General features: G+C 39.8%; 1 protein-coding gene across 3 annotated transcripts in view; it reads left to right on the top strand.

Moving 5' to 3' along the window:
* The first annotated feature begins 2,805 nt into the window (after positions 1 to 2,805).
* Positions 2,806 to 17,176, top strand: part of TNPO3 (transportin 3) — a 73,991-nt gene continuing 59,620 nt past the window's right edge. Inside the window, exons 1-2 of one of the 3 annotated variants that reach the window (XM_004677030.2) lie at positions 2,806 to 3,331; positions 15,676 to 15,836. Coding sequence is in view for 1 of the 3 variants with exons in the window: in XM_004677028.2 (XP_004677085.1) it covers positions 3,212 to 3,331 (120 nt within the window). In the remaining 2 variants the exon portion in view is untranslated. Of the gene's footprint in view, positions 3,332 to 3,748; positions 3,763 to 15,675; positions 15,837 to 17,176 lie in introns of those variants that run through there. The other 2 variants (XM_004677028.2, XM_012720989.1) reach the window with 2 other exon arrangements.

Genomic DNA, 17,176 nt, shown 5'->3' with positions numbered 1-17,176 from the left:
CTTGGAGTGCTCTGCATCTTCCCCTGGTTGCTCGGCCCTGCCCCCTCAGTAGCTGAGGCAGGGAACCTGGAATCTCCTCTTTGTATGGAGAGCCCTCTGTTACAGTGAGGAAGAGAGATACCTTCTTTCCTTAAACAAAACAAAACAAAACCAAAATCTGCCTTCTGGCTTAAAGAAAACATATTTCCTTTGTAACTGGCCTGTACCCTGGCTCTTATATGCATAAATAAATATTTTAAAAATTCCTAATCATAGAACTTTAAAAATATTTATTGAAATGTAATTCACATCATAAAATTCGTCCTTCTAAAGCATATTCACAAAGATAAACAGCCATCACCACTATCTACCGAATATGCATCACTACAAAAAAGAACCCCCATTAACAGTCTCTCTCTCTCTCTCTCTCCCTCTCTCCCTGACAACCACTCATCTGCTTTCTGTCTCTAGATATCTGCCTGTTCTGGACACTTCATATATATGGAGTCATACAATATAGAGCTTTTTTTTTTCATCTAGCTACTTTCATTTAGCATAATGTTTTCAAGTTTCATTCACATCATAGATGCATCGATACTTCATTCCTTTAATATTTAATACCACATTGTAGATATTTGCTACATTTTGTTTATCTTTTCATCAATTGATCGGGATTTAGGGCTGTTTCCACTTTGGGGCATTTATGAATAATGCTGCTATGAATATTCATGTACAAGTGTTTGTAAGAACTTACATTTTCATGTCTCATGGGTATTTACTTAAGAGAGGAATGGCTGGGTCATAGGGTAGCCCTACGTTTAACATTTTGAAGAATTGCCAGACTGCTTTCCACAGTGGCTACACCAATTTACAATCTCACCAGTAGTGTGTATGGGCTGTGGTTTTTCCATAACCTCACCAAGACTGTCTTTTTAATTTTAGCCATTCTAGTGGGTGGGAGAGGCATGCCATTATGGTTTTGATTTGCATTTTCCTGATGACTAATGCTGTGGAGCATCTTTTCATACATATTTGTATATCTACTCAAATCTTTTGCCCATTTTAAGAATTGAATTGTCTTTTCATTGTTAAGTTGTAAGAGTTCTTTACAGATACTGGCTACTAGCTATCAAATGCAACTTGCAAATATTTCATTTTACTTGGTAGACTGCTATTTCACTGTCTTCCTAGTATCCTTTGACATATAAAACTTTTTAGTTTTGATAAAGTCAAGTTGATCAATTTTCCTTTTGTTGATTGTGCGTTTGGTACCATAGTTAAGAAAACATTGCCTACTTCAAGATCATGAAGATATATATACTGTTTCCTTCCAAGAGTTTTTTTTTTTTTTTTTAAAGATTTTATTTATTTGTACATACAGAACTGGGGTACAGGCCAGAGGCTCAGGGGTGGCGAGAGGCTTCACCAGAGACAGAGTGGGGAGCAGAACAGGCAGATCGACAAAGTACACTGCTGAGGGGAGCAGCGGGCAGGTCAGGAGAGGTCTGCCGCGCCATGTGGGCACCTCCGGGGTAGGCGGAAATCGAACTCATGCGGAAGTGGCTTTAGCTTCTCAGTGCAGTGCTTTAACCCGCTGCGCCACCAGGGAGGGCCGAGTTTTGTTATTTTAATGCTTACATCAGAAGCAAAGATCCCTCTTCTCCTTTTCTGGTATATGGTGCAAGACAGGTCCAACACTGTCCCTTTGCTGATATTCACAAAACTTTTATAAAATATTGAATTGCTTGTCTTTCTTTGCAATGAGACTGTATACTCCATGAGGACAGAAATCAAGGTGGTCTTACTATTTTTTTTTTTTGAAGTGAAGGCATGAATTAAGTAACCAAAATACAAAACTTCACATTTTTAGTCTGAAATTTAAAAATATTTTTTTCTTTGTCTGAAAAACAACATAGCATAGACAGGATAGGGAGTGTACTACTTAACAGATTTTGGAGTAAAACTGTCTTGGAATTAAATCCTGATTTGATTATGAAGTGTGTGGCCCTGGGCAAATTATATAAGCTACTTTATTTTGGTAAAATGGACAATTAGTTGGTAACGTTAAGAGGATTAAATGAGATTTTGTAGGCACTATGCTTTGCAGGTTGCAAGTATTTATCAAATAATAGCATTTGTTTATGATTGCAAGAGAGATGCAGCAATGTTGGGAAATTCCTTAACATGCTGTTTGTTACCTTTTGTCACAAATTTCTTCACATTGTGCAGATTGCAAGATTCCATTTTCTTTTGCCAACTGAAAGTTGTTAGACCATTGATTTTTGATTCAAAGCACACACATAAATATAATCCAATGTGAGAATGACCCTAATGATGTGTGCAAATACTATGTATACAGAGTATTTGAAACTATTCTGCAGTTCACTTTTGAGCAACATGATAGAGCTTTTTGGTGCAAGAGCTTACTGGAAATGGTCGGAACAATGCCTATTGTAGGCATTTTGGATTTATTTCAACTTGGCACATATCCACGTGTTTATTTCCTCTACTAGAGTGAGCAAAGAAACCCTGCTTTAAATCTTTAGATTTTCAGTAGTGTGGCCACTCCATGGATGGTTGCATTGACGTGCCCTGTTCGAAGGGATCAGAAAGGATTCTCTAGAGAGGAGCAGAGGAGTCGGAAGGGGGAAAGAAGCCACTGCCAAGAAGCTGAGGGCAGCTCAGGTGTGGGGATCTCGTGGGTCCTAAAGCTCCAGTTTGACGGCAGACACCCAAAGAACCACATTTCTTCTCAGCTTCTGGCCCCTTAGAGCCACTTCCGGGAGGGGGCGGGGACGAACGAAGAGGCGTGCCGGGAAGGAGGACGTTTGCACTGCACCGGGCGGAAGTGTGCCAAAGGTATTGGTGCTGCCGCTTCCGGTCCGGGTAAACGCGGTTCAGCAAGGCTGAGTGGTTTGTGTCGTGCTGGGACAGACTTCAGAGAGCAAGTCAGCGGGTGAGAGGCGAGCACCAGCGTCTGGACATACAAGTCCGGAGTCTAGTGGGAGGATCGGGAGAAAGGCCAGGAACCTCAATACGGTCTAACCTCTGTTTCCGAGGGGGGCAACTTCCACGGGGAACCCCTCTGCCCTGGTAACGGCCAAAGAGGAGGAGATGGCGCCAGTCAGGGAGCGGCCGTGGCCGACACAGTGAGAAAGCGCGAAGGCATAACAACCGGAGGATCCTTGGGAGAACTACCAGAACCGTCGCTGCCGCCACCACCGCCACCAGCATGGAAGGGGCAAAGCCGACATTGCAGCTCGTGTACCAGGCAGTGCAGGCGCTTTACCACGACCCAGATCCCAGCGGAAAGGAGCGCGCCTCGTTTTGGCTTGGGGAGCTGCAGCGTTCGGTGAGGGGCCGAGAGAGGCCGTTCTGCGCCGCGGGGCTAGGGCGGGACGGGACCTAGGCTCGTGCTCGAGCGGGAGCCCGGCGGTTGGCCTCGTGAGGTCCTCCTCGGGGAGGAGCTGCGGCCGCGGGGTGGGGCTGCGAAGCTACATCTACGCGGCTTTTCGGAAACTAGTCACACCTCGCCGGTCGCGAACTGGCCCTCGTCCCTCCCTGTAGAATCAGATTTGTAGGTTCTATACTTCTCTCGTGGCGTGGAAGTTCAGGTCCTCTTGAACTTCTACCCTTGCTACTTGCTTTTTAGGGCCCACGTTTCCGTTTTGTCTTCTTTCAGCCAAATCCAATCACAGTCTTTCTTCGTTTTCCACTAAAGGACGCTTTATCGGTCTTCCCTCGCTGTTTTTAAGTGTTGTGTCCGGCACTTCCTTCCCAGTGGTAGGTAGCCTTACACTTCACCGTTCCTTGCTGATTTTAGCTCTAGTTTGAGTACATTATGCTCGAAACTTAATCAGGTTTCTAGATTCTTGTACATGTGAACTTTCCTTATATTGGATTGCAGCATAATGTAAAGAACGTAAGTTCTAGTTTCAGAAAAATCTTTGCAGGTCTCATTTTGCTGCATATGGGTTTTCTGACCGTGTCATTCCCCTGGGTTTAGTTCATTATAAGACATGGGTCTCAGAGCTTTTTTGAATATTCCATATAACTGTTTGAGCGTCCAGTGTGGTTTTTGTTTTGTTTTAGAATTTATTTTTATTTATTTATGCATACAAGAACTGGGTTACAGGCTAGAGGAGTGGGGGGCTGAGAGGATTCACTAGAGACAGAGTGGGGAGCAGAACAGGTGGATCCACTGAAATACATTGCTGGGGGCGTGGGTAGTGGGTGAGATAGGTCTGCTATTCCTTGTGGGTCAGCTCCTTGGCCAGAGATCAAACTCAGATCACAGTGCTGATAGTGCTGAGACCTACCCCCTGGGCCATCGGGGAGACCATGCAGTGTGGTTTAATCACAACCTGCTATACCTATTGTATTTCTGCATTCTTTGATTCACTAGTCTAATGCTAGTCAGTTTTTCATGTTTGCCTTTGTTTTGTTTATTTCAGTGTGATAAGTGTATTAATGATCTTGCTGATTTTCTTTTCTATTGTATGCAGCGAGGCATGTATTTTTTATTTGTGCCCTCCCATTTCACTTGTTTTAAACTAGTATTTGGTAAAGCTATCCTGCTCTTTCAAATCAGCCCCTAGAATATACATGCATTAAAAATATTTTTAAATTTGCAATATTTAAAAGATGTATTTGTTTGTGCATACAAGAGCTGAGGTGTAAACCAGAGGTGCAGGGGGTGAGAGGATTCACCAGAGACAAGAGTGGGGAACAGAACAGGCGGATCCACTGAAATACACTGGCTGTGGGGTGGGGAGGAGCAGCTAGTGAGACAAGAGAGGGCTGCTGCATCATGTGGGTTAGCTCCCTGGCCTGGGATCAAACTTATGCTGCCTGACTGTGGATTACTTCATAGCGCTGACTTAACCAACCAACCCCCTGTGCCACCAAGGAGGCCCAATTTGTAAATTTTATTTTGAACATTACTGTTCAAAAATTGGGAACCCAAATTCTGGATAACTTCATGGGACCAGGTAAGAGTACAGGCTGCATAACAAAATCATTCACATGTAGTCATACTGTTTCGTTTTTGTGATCTGGATTTGTGGAGTCGAATCTCAAACCTTCACAGTTTTCGAAGGAGGAGAAATGCTTGCACTATACCAAAATTTAGCTTTCCTACTAAACCTGCCTACTGTGTGCTTTTTAAATGAGTATTTATTTACCATGTCCCACCAGCAGCTGTGCTTATTCAGCATTGGTGTATGGAAATGCATCAGACAAAAATCTCTGCTGTATAGGATATTTATGATTATAAAATGAGTTAACATCTGCAAGTAGCTTAGAAAAGTTGTTGGAACATAGAGCTCTGAATACATTAGTTACTTACTCAAACCACAGTCACTTTCCTTACTTTACTCTCTGTAACATTATCAGCCTCAGTATTTACAGGAGGAACAAAAGTCACACCTGAATCGGGGCTGGTACTAAGGTTTTATTTTATAAAGGTACTCTCTCTATATAAAGATGTGAGTATAATGTGGTACCACAAAAGACACAATGTAGTAACCTGTTGTCAAACTGTTAACTGCCTTACTTTGAAGGCATAGGATAGGGAGAGGTTACTCCAACTCCTCAGAAAGGTATGGTGTTTACTGCCCTTGAGGAGTGGAAGGGACAGAGGAACATGAGGTAACTGCGGGGAGAGAGAGGTGGAGGAATAAATACCCTCATCTTGTTCTCCTGAACTCTTCCTGAGGTTCTTCACTGGACAAGCCCAACCAAGAGGTGAGGTAGGGGATAGAGGAACCTGTTGAAACCGTCCAGACAGGTCAGCATATTGGGACAGAAAACATGGTAGAGAAAGGTGGAAAAGAGAACTGGAAAATATCCAGCAGTTACATCATTTTTAGGCAGTTAAATCTGGAGTAGCAATTCAGCTAACATTGTCTTCTTAATTCCTTTATCTTTTTCTCAGCCACCTGGTCTCTACTTGTTTTTTCTTTTCTTGTAAAGTCTTTTTAGAAGTTATATGTAATAGGGCCCTCCCCGCTGGTGCAACGGGTAAGGACAGAGCGCTGCAGGCTGGCTGCAGTTGCTTCAGTGAGAGTTCCATCCCTGGTCCCAGGGGTGATCCACATGGTGTAGCAGACCTCTCCTGGCCTGGCCTGGACTGCTGCTCCCCTCAGCAGTGTGCTTCGTTGAGCTGCCTGTTCTGCTCCCCATTCATATCTGGTGGGTCCTCTCGCCACCCCTGCGCCTGTGGCTTGTACCCCATTTCTGCATGCATAAGTAAAAATGTTTAAAAAAAATAAATGCTGTATGTAATAGGCAGAATTATTTAAAGTCAGTGAATTTTTTTTAGAAGAAATTTTGTGTATTGTAATTTATACCATTACCAATCACTTTAATTCCTCCATAGTCATTTCTTGGATCCTGTCAATACTAAAAAGTCAGCCCCTCAAATCATTTAACTTAGCCATCTGGTCACATAGTCACATCTTGGATCCTGTCATTAAAAAGTCACCAGCTTCTCCAAATCACTAACTCAGACATTCTGCTCTGGTCTCACTCTTCTTCCCACTCTTTCCAGTTTGCTGGCTCAAGAATCTTAGTAACCTCATATAATAGCCTTTATTTTTTTGGGAAAACTTACTTTGGTTTTTATCAGAATTTAAATTTATTTTTAAAACGTGAGAAGTTTTAACTTTCAAAGTATTTAAGAAAAGTCATGAAATAGAGGTAGCTTTATAGGGCCTAGGATGAAAAAGAACAGTTATTGTAGATTCTGTGAAAGATTACATTTTAGGCTCCCTTCACCTTCCTTTTCCCCTTATTTCTTATATAGTTATAGAACCGTGGTTAAATTAATGAATATTGTGAACCAGGCAGGATATGTCACAGTAAGAGTTCCTTTTCTGTGCACCTTTTTTTTTCTGATGAGAATCATTACCTTTTTTTTCCTTTTTACTGTTACCTACAAAATTCATCCCAAACTCTGTCAGTAAGTATAAATAACCTCTTAGTATGTCCAAGCTTGTTTTCATTTTGGTTGAAGGAACCTCTCATGAGAACCTTCTATCCACCTGCTCCAATCTGTCTGGCTCTCTTACTGACCTGGGACCTCTGTAGAGGTTCTGACCCATTATAACAGGATTTAGCAGACTGCGTCTTAACCAGGCTTTATTAAATTTAGTGCACTCGCAAAAGGGAAGCAGAACCAGAAGAAAAAAGTTTCTTGGCTGTCTCTCTGAAGGGTGCTAAGAAAAAATTCAAGAGGGGTTTGTCTATTAATTAGGGCATAGGAGAGCAGTTCTTAGTATTTGGGATTGAACTACATGCACATGGGTTATATGTTTCCTTATAGGTTGCATGTCTCATTAATGGTTTGAATAGCTCCTGGGGGGTATGCGTTTTAGCATGCTAATGAGATCTTGGTCACTTTGTGTCATGGTCTTTTACTGTCTTCTCATGAAGACCCACTACCATCCCCCCCTTCCAGGAAGTGTTGTGGCTAGTAGCTGTTAAAACAATAGCTGTGTATCGTAGTTGACACCTCTGTCATCTCAAAGTATGATGCCACGATGGTCAGAATAGGGTCCCATCTCTCAGGATGTGACCATTTGTTTGTCTGATGGGATCTATCAAATGGGCTATTAAAAGAAGATGTTAAGCAGCAAGCAGCTACTGCCACCTGTGATTTGGTCTCTCTGTTTAGTCAAGAGGTTGGGCAACTCCCTCTTGCGCACTCCCAGTTTACCTCACCTAGTATACCTTTTTTTTTTAAATAAAGATCTATTTATGCATATAAGAACTGGAGTATATAGGCCAGAGGTGCACGGGCTTAGAGGAATCACCAGAGACAGTGGGGAGCAGAATAGGCAGATCGACTAAAGTACACTGCTGAAGGGAGCAGCCGGTGAGACAGGAGAGGTCTGCTATGCCACGTGGTCACCTACGGGCTGGGAATAGAACTTGTGCTGTAGTGGCTGCAGATAGCTTCATAGTGCTGTGCTTTAACCCCTTGCACCACTAGAGAGACCCCTCACATATCTTGAGAAGTTGTTCTCAAATGTCTTCATTCCCCCTTTCTAAACAAACCCTTTTCTCAAGGTCTATGATGTAATTATAATTAACCATTCTGGAATCCCTAACTGTCCTAGAAATTTCCCTTCACCTTTTTCTTGCATTTGTTGTATTCAACATCTTGGATCTTTTCTTGGAATCCTCCCTTGATCTCTTCTTGAAGTGCTCCCTTGGCTTGGTGGGTAATTGAGAAGGAAGCTTTCACTGCTTCTCTCCTTGGTCTTTTTTATTTTTGGCATCACTTACTGAGATAAGCCCTCTAGTCTTGCTTGGGAGCTATGCTGCTGGTGGCTGGTGGGAGGGACGAGCTAGGGGATGGGTCTCATACTAAGAATATGAATCTGTTATTCAGGGTGATATTTCTGTTCTTAGGAGTCTAGTATCCCTGTACTTCAGTCTTTCCAAAAACCTTGTATCTTTTATGCTGGTGGGAGTATAGAAGTCTGATTGCACTGAGTTGGGGAGAAAATCTAGGAGTCTTGACTGCTTACACAGATTTTGAACCACTCCTTTGTTTTCTGTTCCTCCTGAGTATTTGCCTTCAGATTAAATGGTGCTGCTATATAATTCCTACCACTAACTGGGATTTTGTAATTTGTATCAGTTTATTCCTTGGTTTCCTCATTCAGTTTGCAGCCATCCTCCCTCCCTGATCCCCAGCAAATTTCAGTTTTCTATTCTGCTAAAATGGTTGACATTCATCTCTTGATTTTCTGTATAATTTCCAGTTTTGTTAAACAGTACGTTTTGATTCACTTTGTCCTTATCGGCTTTAGCCTCCTTTCTTTTAAATCTCTTTACCCTGACTTTCTATTTAAAAAAATGAAAGGTTTTATTTGTTTGTTTTTTTAAAAGATTTATTTACACATACAAGAATTAGGATCCAGGCCAGAGGTGTGGGGGGTGAGAGAATTCACCAAAGACAGACGAGGGAGCAGAACAAGTGGATCTATTGAAAAGAAATACACTGTTGAGGTGCAGCAAGGTGAGACTGGGAGGTCTGCTGCGCCTGTGGGTCTCCTCTAGACTGGGGGCAGGAGTGCAGTCTGCAGGGATTAAACTGGGCATTGAGGCTACCTGGGGTAGCAGTGCTGCACTTTAACCCGTTAATGCCATCAGGGAGGGCTGACACACAGATTTTTTTTTTTTAAATTATAATAGTTTATTTTTACATCATTTTGTGCCTTTTCCCATCTCAGTTGTAACCCCCGTGGGCTTCCCATCACCAATTCACCTGTATGCCATCACCATAGTCCCATGTACTTTCTCTCCACCATTTTTGATGCCATTTCCCACTCCCTCCTGTAAAATGTCTCTGGCATATAGTTGTTCATTATTATTATTTTTTCCCCTCTGGTCCTTTATGCTCCTGCTATGAGTGAAACCATCTGGTATTTTTCTTTCTGATATTTCACTAAGCATGATCCCTTCCACCTCCATCCATGTTGCTGTAAAAGGCATGTGTTTATCTTTTTCATCGCTGAGTAATATTCCACTGTGTGTATGTACTGCATCTTTTTTATCCAGTCATCTACTTTTGGGCATTTGAGTTGACTCCATGTCTTTCCTATTGTAAATAAAGCAGCAGTAAACATGGAGGTGCAGGTGTCTTTGAAACTCTGTTTTTATGTTTTTTCATACCAGGAGTGGGATTGCTGGGTCCTGTGGAAGCTCCATATTTAGCAGTTTGAGAAACCTCCAAACAGTTTTCCATAGGACACCCGGATACTTAATGTGGTTTTGTGAGTGCTTATAGGCACCTCCAAAAAGGACAGTTGAATGACTCAAATTGTTCTTTCAATGAATTTTATGCTTTTCTTGATCATATCCATAGGTAATTGAAACTTGGCAGTATTCTGCCTTCTGTGGTCTTCTGCTTTAAGTCTTTCAGAGATTAGAGAGATAAGTTTGTGAAATAAGTTTATGTTGTCCTTATTTTATCTTCAGAAGACTTGGGTACAAAAAGAGAGAACATTCTGATTCAATAAAGTTTTCTTGAAGAAGACCAAAGTCACTTTTTAGTACAGTGGCAAACATGGTGTTTTGGGTTTAATTTGCAACTTGAAATTGGTAAGGAATAGAAATTGGTTTGTTTCAGAACCACTTTGAAGAATATACATTGTACAATTATTATTCTTATTTCTGTACACTTTATACTTCTTAATTTTATAATCATTTGGTATAGTTCTGATGACCTGGAGACAATAGATTTGGTATAAAGAGGTCAGTTTGGATATGATTTAGCCTGTGCAGTGAGTTAGTATTGTTTCTCTTTTTGATAAAGCAAACAGATGTTTCTCTGTTTAATAATAGCCATTTTATGAAAGATCTATATATTTTTAGAAAAATATATAGATCTCTACTTATTTTTTCCACCGAAACTCTTAGGAACAACTTAAAATCAGGGTTTTGTGTTATGTGATAGGCAGTGATCACTAGTATCTTCATTGTTTTAAAAGAAGAAAATTATTTTGAGACATCTCAGAAAGGAAGCCTAACAGTGAACTGTTAATTTAGTAGTTTCCTTGTTCACCCCCAATAACCAAAATTAGATAATGTAGAAAGCAGTAGAAGGAAAAACCATCTCTGTATAGGGGTAATGACTTATGTTACTCATTAGTTCTGAGTTTGTATTTATTTGTTGATAAGACAGAGACTGACTTTTGTTTTGACTTTGTAATTTAGGTGATGATAAGGCGGAGACAATCTACAGGCTAGGTTACTTCAGAGGTTTTATAGTTCAATCTAAAACCTGAAAAGAAGTGTTAAAAACAAAATTTAAATGAAATAGAATCATGTTTTAATGGACTAAGTTATTGTTATGTCTATTTATTAGATATAACTTAGAATTTTCTTCAAATATCATACCAAAAAGGTCATGAAGGGGTATAAGCATTAAACTTCTTTACTAGTAACTTTCCCCCTTATAATTCTTTAGTTTTAAAACCTAGAGTGTTGGGGTTTTTCTAGCAATTTCAGTCACTGGATTATCTGAGACTCTAGACATTTTTTAAATGCATATGCTGTCATTTTCCAGTCAAGTGACCATTAAAGCATAACCTGTTTTTAAATGGAGAGCTTTTGGAAACTGGAAAATGTTACTTTACAACCTCTGGATCAGTTAGTTCAAAAACATAAACATACCGTATGCTGGAAACTTAAGTATAGGATAAAAACCAAAGGCCTTTATCCTAGAATTCACTAATGTGACCATGTTGTCTAATTATGTAATTATTAGTCAGATGGCTGTTTTTTTTTTCTTTTTTTAAGATTTACTTACGCATAGAAGAACTCAGGTACAGGTCAGAGGTGGGAGGGATGAGAGGCTTCACCAGAAACAGAGTGGAGAACACAGACTAACTGAAATACACTGTTGGGGAAACAGGGGGTGGAATAGCGGGAGAGATCTGCCACTCCATGTGGGTCACCTCCTTGGCAAGGAATCTGAACTGCAGTGGCTGTGGAGAGATTCATAGTGCTGCACCACAATTGTACCACCAGGGAGAGCCCTATTGTGATTATTTTAATTTTGAATTAATTAAAGGTAGGGGCCTTCCTTATGGCCTAGGGGTCAAGTCTCACTCTTATCAGTCTTAAGAGCTGAGTTCCATCCCTAGCCTGGGAGCTAACCTGTTAAGACATAGCAGACCTCTCCTGTCACCCCACATCTGACCTATACCCCATCCTTCTAAGCAATAAATAAAATAAATCTTTTTAAAAAGATTCAAGGTAAAAACCAGTTAATTATTTGCACTGTCATGTTTTAAGTCTTAAGCAAATACTGGCATTTCATGTTTTTGGTGTACTGTTACCTGTGAATGAAATGGGTGATGGTGTAACAGGGTGGTCCCTAGGAAAAGGGGAAGTTCCAGGTTCTCTGCCCCACCCAGGAGGGTGGAGCTGAGCAGAGAAGAGAAGAAGAGAAGGAAGCTGGATGGAGAACAAGGAGACCAGAGGAAGCCACATGGAGCAGGGAGCATGTGATAAAGAAACCGTGCTTGTTTCCTGACCCTGGACTGGTTAAGGCAGATGTGGGTGAGAGACCTGCAGGGAGGTGACTATGGCAGTGTTTATATTGATTTTGATTGTGCTCTTTTCCTCCCAGATTTGTCTGGCCATTTCTGACCCTTTTCCATGGGTCCGGCCAGAAGGTGCTTTAGTCTAGTGGCGGCTTTCAGGCCTTGCTTTGGGCCAATCCCTTTTGGGTTGACTTTTGCCCACGAGGGGATGGGTAACTTCAGGTGTTTGATTTAGGAGTTATATTCTTTTGTTCCGTATTGTATATTTACTGTATTAAAGTTCCTTTTCATTAAAATTATATGTGTTTTGTCTTGTTGCAGCAGATGGCAGAACCCACTTAGAGCAGGCAGGTTTTGGGGCTTCAGGGGTGTCCCTCTCCCTGTACTGTAACAGATTTTGTCCTGTAACAGATTTGGGAAGCCCTGTAACAATGGTATTTTTGTCGGAATGGTAGTCTGTTAACTGATGACATTCATCTGTATTTGCATTTGTTGATTTCTTGTCTTCCCAAGGCTGATCACTGATTCGTGGTTTGGTCTGGTATATAAAATTGTCAGGATATTTTTTACACTTTCTGATTGTAACAAAGTTTTCTTCCAAAGCCTTCCAGATACTTTTTTCATGTTGATTGTATTGATGTTTATGTGGGAAATGAAAAATAGATTTTATAGGTTTTTTTTCTTTGTGGTATAATATTTACAAAATATGCAGTTTTAGCCATTTTTAGGTCTATAGCTAGTTAAGTGGCATTAAATCCATTGTTACACAGGCTTCACCACTGCCCATCTCTGGGTCTTTTTCATTTTCTCAGACTATAACTTTGTGCTATTAAACAAATTTTTTTTTTCATTTCTTTGTTTTTCCAGCCTCTGGCAACTTTTTGTCTATAAAGTTGACTATTCCAAGTACGTTATTTTATATAAGTAGAATCATATACAGTATTTGTCTTTTTGTGTCTCATTTCTTTCACCTAACGTATTTTTAGGTTTCATTTGTTATAGCATCTTCTTTTTTTGAAGATTGGTTTATATTGACACACATATACACTCTGTATATATTTTTGTAACTAAAATTTGCCAGTTTAGCCATTTTAAATGTAAGTTCAGTGGCTTTAAGTACTTCCATATTGTGCAACGATTACCACCAATCCGGTCCACCTCCAGAACTTTGTTCATCTTGTGGAACCAAAGTTCTGGACCCATTAAATATAGTAACTTCTATTACTTTCCCCTACCCCCAACCCCAGACAACTGTCATTCTGCTATCTGCCTCTGAATTTGACTGTTTAGTACCTCTTGTAAGTGGAATCATAAGTGTAACTGTGTGATTTGTAACTGATTTAATTCACTTAGCATGTCCTTAGGGTTCATCACCAGGTTTCCTCTTGTATTTTTTATCAAAATTTCATCCTCCTTTAAGGCTGAATGTATTATGATGCCTGTATGTATGTATCACATTTATTTTATTCATCTGTTGATGAACATTTGGGTTGCTTTTACCCTCTGGTTATTGAGAATAATGTTGTTATGAATGTACAGATAGCTTTTGTATTCCCTGCTTCAGTTCCTTTGATAAGTATCCAGAAGGCAAATTGCTGGGTAATATGGTAATTTTTTTTTTGAGGACCTGCCATATTGTTTTCCAGATTTTATGGAACCTTACGCACTGCTGAACTTCGAAAAAACAAATTTAAATCATCAAAAGTTGAGATTTCTCAAATTACCTGCCCTGTATTTCCCTAGCTGTATCAAGTGTTATGCTGCTTTATGAGTGAAGACCCCGAGAGAAACTTTATTTCTCTTTATTGGAAGTTCACAGTCCTGGTAAAGGGGATAATTTTGTTCTGTTTGGCATGGGGAGCCTTATAAATGTACTGCCTTCATGATTTTTTTCCTCCTTATTGTAGAGCTCCCAAAATGAAAGCATTATGAAATAAGTGTTTTGTTTTTTCATTTGGTCAGAAACATTCTGTTAATATAGGTGTATGTTATGGTTCTTACTTTTTTTTCTCAAGTGCAGATTTCCTCCTTTCTGGTTTTTCTTTGTTTTCATTGTTTCCTTGTTGCCTTTTCTGTCTCATTCGTAATGTAATACTATTTAAACAGATAGTCCCAAAGGAGGAAAATATATTTGGAACTAGGTTTGAAATATGCGCTGTTTTTATATAAGCATTCAGAGTTTTCTACCATTTCTGTCAGATTGAGAAGCTTGAATCTCTAGTACAGTGTTTACATGTTTAATTCTGGTTTATATGGGTTGTATAAAATGTGCTCAGATAGGTAGGATTAAATGCCAGTGACTAAAGGAAGTATGTATTAACTTTGTTTTTTACTTTCTGGAAGCCCTCACTCACATGGGTATCCATTTCTTTGAAGAGATGGTTCCAAGTTTGGAATGTTCTACTTTTAAAGCAGAGCCTTCTACCATAGTTAGTGAGGCCCACAGTGAAGTGATTATCAAGAATGAACACCTCAGTTATTCCCAAACCAAATTGATTTTATGGATCCAGATGTACCCATTTGCAGAGCCATTCTTGAGGTTAATACGTGTATAGATGACTGAGGGCTATGAATGGAATAGGGATTTTTTTTTACTTGTCATAAAAATATGTTGGCAAATTTCTCAGTATTATGCATGATCAGCAACCACACATTTGAACCAAAATTCATTCAACAGAAGTTGTTATGGTATAGGATTATTTGAGAATTTTTCTTGTAGAAACACTGGTATTTCATTGGAAACAGATGAGACCAGTGTGCCGTGCAGTCACTTGGCCTTACTGATCCCTTTTGTTGCGAGCAGAGTGAACAATGAAAATGAACCCCATAGTCTTCCAAAGTTGATTTGAGGTGTTTAACATTTCTTGTGGTATTTGAATAGCTTGTGGTGTTTTAAACAATAATTTTTATTCTGCTTTTAATTATTTATTATAAATAGGGATGTGAAAGTGGCAGGTCCTATGTCTGAAATAGTGTTCATTGACTTTTTAAAAGGAATTCTTTTCCTTTTGTACTCTTAGCTAGCCTCTTCCCCCCAAATATACTTAAGTCTTTGAAGACTTTGTTTAAAAGATGTATTTGTCATTGATTGAAATCTTAAATAGTATAGCAACCTGAACATTTTTATGTTGCTTTTAGATTTCACTGAAATACTTTTATTTCCATAACCTCATTTGTCAGAGCTTTTCCATCCTCAGTGAAGTATATTAAGTAATTCTGCTTAATTTGAGGAGTTTTTGTGTAGGGCTAACTAGCAGCCCTAATCCGATTCTAATTCTTGGCAGCTAATGAATCCTTAGGCCCTTATTGGGTTGCGCTTGCATTGTTGAGGGCCTGCTCGGTGATTTTGGTTGATTCGGCAGTTTTAGAATGGTTGGTGTAGAAGTGAGTCTTGGAGCAACAGTGCACTATTAAAGAAAAAAGGGACAAGTACTTTTAGGATCTGCTGTGAAGTATAATGAAAGACTTTAGAGCATGTTAATCAAGGGATTGCTGGGCTATAGCCTGCTTCATATTCATCACGTAGTCATGGAAATATCTTTTGAAACGTGATAAAAAGGCTTGTTCTGCTACTGCTTTGTGAAATGGAAGACTGGAATTAGATGCTTAAATGGAAAATGTTCTCTTGTTGCAGCCCCTTTGAAATGTGCTGCTAGTGGGAGCTGCAGCTTCCTCCTGCTGACTCTGAGCCCCAGGCTTCGGTTGCGATGGTCCTTTCAGAAATGTGGAGCTTAGTCCAAGCCTGAATTTCAGTGGGTAGCACCTGGCATCTGTGGCTAGAAAGTCCTATGAAGTGTAAGTGCTTTATTCTCTTCTTGTAAAGATTCCCTTTTCCTTCCTTCTTTTCTGTACTTCTTTCTGCAGCTTAGCAGAGGGGAAGAACAGTGACTAGTGTCCTGTATATCTAGGATATCAGCATTTGTATTTTCCTTATGACTCAGTGACCAAAACAGGATTACTTGGTTTTGGGTATCAGTAGTTCTTAAAAACACTCATGTGATTCAGAATAAAACTATCTTTTTTAAAAAAGATTTATTTATTTATGCATACAGAATTGGAGTACAGGCCAGAGGTGCAGGGGCAGTGAGAGGATTCACCAGAGTCAGAGTGGGAAGCAGAACAGGCAGAACTGGTGAAGAACAGTGCTGACGGGTGCAGCGGGCCGGTCAGGAGATGTCTGCTGTGCCATGTGGATCACCTCCGGGGCAGGGATTGAACTCATGCGGAAGTGGCTTTAGCTTCTTAGTGCTGTGCTCTAACCGGCTGCACCACCAGGGAGGGCCACGATCACGAATTTTGACCTCTTGTGAATATTGATGTTGGCAGTATCAACCTGGGTAATTTTTCATTGACAGTTTACTTAAGCAGCTTGTAATATTCAAGTTTGTCAGAGTTCTGTAGAAGTCACACTTGTATTTTGCTCTTATTTCAAAAGACAACTACTTGAAAAGAGGTACATTTGACCACTGGGTGAGGCAGCATGGAGCTATGTCAGGATGCTTGAAATGAAAACACTGCTCTTTGACTTGGTTGTACTTGATACAGTTGCACAAGGAGCAATTTGGGAACTTTCCCAAGGCTAATTCCCTGTAGAATTATCTTAGGAAATTAATAAGGCAGCCACCTATATTTTAGTTTATATTATTATCCAGTTTTTTTCAACTAGGAGTATTAAAGACGTGAGTTTATATTTGGTTTAGTTGTTTGGGGCTAAGCGTTACTCTCTTTTTTCCTAATTCAGAAATACCAGTAATATTTTAAAGCACACTCATTTCAGAAAAGACTCTCATTTTGGGGAGATTTTAGGGTTCACCTTCACTGAAATTTTGCTAAAATTTTAAAATCAGATTTGATCTAGTAAGATTTCAAACTTATCACTAAAACAAGATATGTATTTTCCTTTTAATTAAAAAAAATTTTAAAAAAGATGTTTCAAAATTAGTTTATTGATTTCAGTGCAAATGATGGGATCCCAGATTGACAGAGCAAACAAATATTACTTATATCTGTGGGAGAGGAGAACATATCTTATAAGCAATAGATTATTTTTGAAATTATTGGTACCCTGTAATACTAGCGGTGACTAATGCACTTCTCAGAGATGACCAAATATCTAAGTTAATTTTTTTTTAAAA

The sequence above is a fragment of the Condylura cristata genome, unplaced genomic scaffold, assembly GCF_000260355.1.
Source record: "Condylura cristata isolate star-nosed mole 26May11 unplaced genomic scaffold, ConCri1.0 scaffold00005, whole genome shotgun sequence".
In the NCBI taxonomy this organism is placed as follows: Eukaryota; Metazoa; Chordata; class Mammalia; order Eulipotyphla; family Talpidae; genus Condylura; species Condylura cristata.
The sequence above is the reverse complement of the archived record's forward strand: the minus strand, read 5'-3'. Positions and strand labels throughout refer to the sequence as shown.